Below are 5,455 nucleotides of genomic sequence, written 5' to 3'. Positions count from 1 at the left end.
GACTTACCTGTTATGGCAAGTTGCTTATCTAGCTTCGTCTATGGTTGTGAGTTGTGACCCAAGAGTCTTTGAAACGAATCAGGTAGGGGAACCGCCAATTATGGGCATGCTCGGAACTCTGGCTGCAGCTCGCCTCACCTCGCCGGGCCAAGCAAGGCCAGCTCCTAGGGGGGTTTCTTCCCTTGCCAATACTTGCCTTGTCTTGCCCCGCAGCTCGATCCGGCAGCGTCAAAGCTTGATTTGGTGGCGGCGGAGCTCGATCCGGCAACGTCGAAGCTCGATTCGGTAGCGACGGAGCTTGATTCGGCAACGACGAGCTCAAATCAACGGCGGTGAAGCTTAATTTGGTGTTGTTGAAGATCAATCCGGCGACACCGGAACTCGAATCAACAGCGGTAGGAGGTCGATTCGGTGGCTGCAAAGTTCGATTTCAATGGCGGTGGAGCTCAAAGTTCGATTTGAGGCAGCGCAACGCTGATTCAACGGTGGCTCAGGAAGCCTGCGCGAGCATGCGAGCGGGCGAGCGAACCTTGCCCGCGCAGGAGAGCTGATTTGGCTCTCGTGCATCGGCAAGAATTTCCTTGCCCAGCCGAGTAAGCTTGCTGGGCAAAGAGACGAGGCAAGTGGGTACCAAACAGCTTGCCTTGCCCGGTGAGGCGAGGAGCGGCCGGCAAAGGTTCAAGCACGCCCTATATTAAAAAGAAGATAAGAGCCCAAACAACAACGGCAACAACCAACCAAACCAAGCAACTTAATAAACACGCATTGAACCACTTAAGACACTACAAATGTCAAACCACCACTCTAACACTATGCACCACTTAACCATAGCAACTCCACAATTTAATATCATGGGCCGCCCGCTAGACATATAGGTGGAACTTGCCTTAGACAGCTATCTATCCCACCACCTCTGGTAGGTCATTGACCCAAGAGTCTTAACCGGGAGAATTTTGGTGAGCAAGAGCACATCCTTGCATTGGTGGAGCAACAGAGTGGATCACAAGATAAATCCTTTCTTTATAAGATGGAGGTCGCATGGCTGAGAGGAGAAAAAAAATCAGGTGCCAAAGGAGAGGATTGAGAAAAGGTGATCTCTCGAATTGTTGAGACATTGGAACGATCATGTCTTTCCAAAGAAAAAGTAAAAAAGAAAGAAACAATTATATGGGCAGACTGCAAACTTTACGTAAAACATGTACAGGAAGTCAGGAACTTGTCAACGTAGCTGATGGGCAAAAGTGTAACGACATGTGTACACTTCAAGGACACGCTCTTGATCCCCCCATCCCCCACACGGGCTACTTTATTCCTCCCATTCTGAGCCCGGCCTCTCTCCATTTCACCACAGCTTGGCACAGCTCCTTTTCCCAGCTGAAGCTGCTGAATAGTCCATGTCTCCATCGCCATCCGTTCCCCCTTTCCCCATGCCGGCTGGACGTCGCTTACTCCCTTTTTGGCGCCGCGCCCAGGCCCAGCCCCGGTCGCCCCCCGCTGCCACGCGACCGAATTATGGCCTAATCACACTAAAACCCGCTCCCTTCCAAACCCTCCCATCAGCCAATCTTATATGCCCCCGGCCGCCCCCCTCTCTTTCTCGTTGCCATTCCCGATTCCCGAACGCGCAGCGGCGCCGCAGGCAGCTGCGTTCACGTGTCCTCCAGCACCCCGTAGCTCCGTCCAGCTCCGACCTGTTGCGCTGCTAGCTACAAGAAACCGCAACCACCGCGCCACAGCCCGGCCCGCTCCAATCAACTCACCGGCCGGCCGGTGATCCCCATGGGAGGGACCTAACTTTTCTCGGATTCTTGTGTGTCCTGCATGCTGGGGCTCCTTGGGAGGTGAGAACCTACGGAGGCATGGCATTGGAGGCCGTGGTGCTGGCCGTGTCCCAGCAGCAAGGCGGTCGCTTCGGGTGTGGCGCCATGGCAGGAGGGCCTTGGAATGGCCTGCTTGGTGGAGCGGAGGGGGTGATGGGGTTGAGTGGCGCTGGCGCCGGGAGCTGGGACGCGGCCGCGTGCTCGTCGTCGATGCTGCTGCGTGGGTTCCAGGAGCCGGATAACATCCTGGCCGCCGTTGCGCCGCCGGTGGAGTCCGGGGGAAGCGTCGGTCAGGAGGCCCCGGCGGCTGCGACGTCGCCGGCGCCAGCGCCAACGGGGAGGAGGAAGCGACGAAGGACGAGGGTGGTGAAGAACAAGGAGGAGGTGGAGAGCCAGCGGATGACCCACATTGCCGTCGAGCGCAACCGCCGAAAGCAGATGAACGAGTACCTCGCCGTGCTCCGCTCCCTCATGCCGCCCGCCTACGCGCAACGGGTAATCATCCAACGACTTCCTCGATCACATCACGTGAGCGTCCGTCCTCCTAGACATTCAATCTAGCAATGCCAATTGCCAACTCCGTGCGCGTCCTCGTGCGTGCAGGGCGATCAGGCGTCCATCGTCGGCGGCGCGATCAACTTCGTCAAGGAGCTGGAGCAGCTGCTCCAGTCCCTGGAGGCACGGAGGCGTTCCGCGCAGGGTCCTGCTGCCGGCGCCAGCGGCGACGACGGCGCGGCGCCGTTCGCGGGCTTCTTCACCTTCCCGCAGTACTCGATGCGCGCCGCCGCGGCGCCGGAGCACGCTCCCGCCGACGCCACCAGCCGCAAGTGCGCCGAGGGCGAGGAAGCCTCCGGGTCGAAGCCGTCGGCGGTGGCCGACGTCGAGGCGACCATGGTGGAGAGCCACGCGAACCTGCGGGTGCTGTCCCGGCGGCGGCCGAGGCAGTTGCTGCGGCTGGTGGTGGGGCTGCAGGACCACCGCCTCACCGTGCTCCACCTCAACATGAGCAGCGCTGGCCAAATGGTGCTCTACTCGTTTAGCCTCAAGGTAATCCAGCACTTCTTCCTCAATGATCTCCTCGTAAGCTACCCTGTGTAGTATGGATTATACACCGCTCTCACTCCAAGGTGTATAGCACTCGTACCTGGTTCGCAATACCACACTTGGAAGTCTGGAAGGCAGGTTGGCGCCTAGGTTTCCGTGCCCTTTTGGATCTTGCATTGTCTCCAGCTGCTGCAAATCTCCTCGTCTGTTTACTTTAATGGAGCAGATCGAGATTGCAGTCTTTTTGACTCGATGCTGATGGATCATCGATCACATGATGTTCGTCTCGTTAACGCAGGTAGAGGATGATTGCCAGCTTACCTCTGTGGATGAGATTGCAGCGGCGGCTCATCAGATCGTCGAGAAAACACACCAAGAGCAGGGCTGCAGCTTAGAATAGCATCGAGCATGAATGCATGCACGCAACTTTTTTTAGATCTTGTAGCAAGTGAAGTGATTCCCTTTGTGCAAATGAATAATGTGTACTTACCAGATTAGCTAGTCTTTCAATCAGTTGAATGCATAACTTATCTTTGTTCATTGATAATGTCCATGGCGAAGCATGTAAGGTCACTGAATTCCTAGCGCGCCAGCTAGAGAACAATTCCAAATCCACGGTGCGGTGGAGATGGCATGGCATTCCCTTATGGGTGCTATCATGTTCACCACAGGATCTGTCATAACCGACAGGTCCTGTTTCACGCCTCCTGAAGGGATTCTGTTCCCCTTGTGAAGCGCCACCCCCCTGCCAAAGCACCAAAAGATTCCCAGCTGCAATCCTGTGCACATGGATCATAGAATCAAAGAGTTGTGTAAATCACAAACAAATTCACAAAAATACATGTGTCTGTGTGCAAGAGAACCGAGCAGCTCTGTCAGATCCTTCACTGGGCTTGGTGGGTATCGGGTTTTTCTGCTGTGTACCATAAATTAGAACGTTCCTGCAAATATCATATCGCTTTTCATCGAAAGAACAGGTAGGGAGTATGGTTTAGTGTATGGACATCAAGCAGGACTGAACAAGGGAAACGAGTAGAAAAGAAGCAACTAGCTTTGTATGTGCCTTCTCACTGACCCAAGAAGTATGGCAGTGCTCCTGCCGGGTTAAGTTTCAAAAAAAATTGACCCAAGAAGAGGTTCTAAAACAGGCAACCTTTACCTGACAGCCCTTTTACCATTTCTGTCTAAGCATGATTGATCAAACACTGAAAGAACTGCGCGGACATTTCATCCCTGTGAGGCTTGCATCTGATTGATTCGACCAACAGGACAAACTACATGTGCATCTTGCTCGCATGCAGCATGTCGCTTTCACTCTTCAAATGTTCTACTCGGAAGGAATGCAATCTGGTAAAAGGAGGGAATCACCTGCGTAAAAATAAACAGCACAAGTTAGAGCTGAGTCCCATGTACGATGCATCGACCAATTCACCCAAAAACTTCAGCGGCCTGATAAGTAATAAAGATAGATGAGCTTGTTGGAGGTACGCCCTAGAGGCAATCATAGAGATGATGATATTCCATTTGTATCATGATTTATATTGTGTTCCTTAAATATCCATTAAAGGCTACTTGAATTGATTTGCAATTTTGTGAATTGTATGTGAAACTCTTTACTTGTATGGTTATTCTAAAGTTGTCCCTAGTCGGAGTTCATGTGAGGACACATATGAATATTAAACTAGCACATGTATTAGTTGATGACTATGTTTCACGAGTCACGGACATGGAGATGTTAAACTAATAATGTGGGCACATGTGGAGACATGTGCTAGAACTGACCCAACACGAGAAGTAGTTCTCTCTTTACACAACATGTACGCTTTGTACTTAGACCTGAGATTGTCTCATGTACTTAAGATGTGGATCGACTTACTTAGGGGCTATCAAACGCTACACCGTGACAGGGTAGTTAAAAAGGTAGCTTTCGGGTTTGTCAAGAAGCATCATGTGAGATATGGTCAATCAAGATGGGATTTGCCCCTCTCTAATTGAGAGTGATATCTCTGGCCCCTCGAGTGATCGGATTCGAAAATGCATGGCCATGCTACGTACGGTTAAGAGTTAACCTACAGAGGGATTTCGAATCACAGGATCGAGAAAGAGCGGTCGGCTTGAAGCTAGACCAAATATCGTGAGGCAAAGGGAATAGTATGTACATAATGTTGTGACGGTTCGTCTGATATGATCTTCGTGTGCGTATAGGAGTTGGCACGTCTTGCTAGAGGCCCCTGCCGACTATTGGGCCGAGTAGGAGTACTCGGACCATGTCTATACGTATCCGAACCTATAGTGTCACACACTTAAGGGGCTGGAAGCTCAATTCGGATGTGATCTGAGTTGGATTAGGTTTAGAAGTACTAATGGGCTTCGAACCCAGAGGCCCGTCAGGAACCTCTATAAATAGAGGGGTGGGGGCGTCCTAGGGTTTACACCTTTTGGACGAAACACATCTGCCGCGCCTCCCACGTCCTCGCTCTGTTGCAACTCGCGGATCTAGCAGTCCGGCTTGCGATGCTTCCTCCCTGCACGTGTGAATACCTTGGAAGTGTTGCGCCTGCACCACTTAGATGAGCCGCCGACGAGCTACG

The 5,455-nt window shown here is 52.5% G+C and overlaps 1 protein-coding gene across 1 annotated transcript; it reads left to right on the top strand.

Annotated features, from left to right (window-relative positions):
* The first annotated feature begins 1,425 nt into the window (after nt 1-1,425).
* LOC117843204 (transcription factor bHLH94) lies at nt 1,426-3,361 on the top strand. The gene is made up of 3 exons (XM_034723766.2): nt 1,426-2,315; nt 2,424-2,867; nt 3,163-3,361. The coding sequence occupies exons 1-3, from the start codon at nt 1,860-1,862 to the stop codon at nt 3,262-3,264; spliced, it is 1,002 nt and encodes a 333-aa protein (XP_034579657.1). The 5' UTR covers nt 1,426-1,859; the 3' UTR covers nt 3,265-3,361.
* The last annotated feature ends 2,094 nt before the right edge of the window (nt 3,362-5,455 follow it).

Source organism: Setaria viridis, chromosome 2, assembly GCF_005286985.2.
Source record: "Setaria viridis chromosome 2, Setaria_viridis_v4.0, whole genome shotgun sequence".
Lineage (NCBI taxonomy): Eukaryota > Viridiplantae > Streptophyta > Magnoliopsida > Poales > Poaceae > Setaria > Setaria viridis.
Note: the sequence above shows the minus strand (reverse complement) of the source record. Positions and strands in the feature narration are given on the sequence as shown.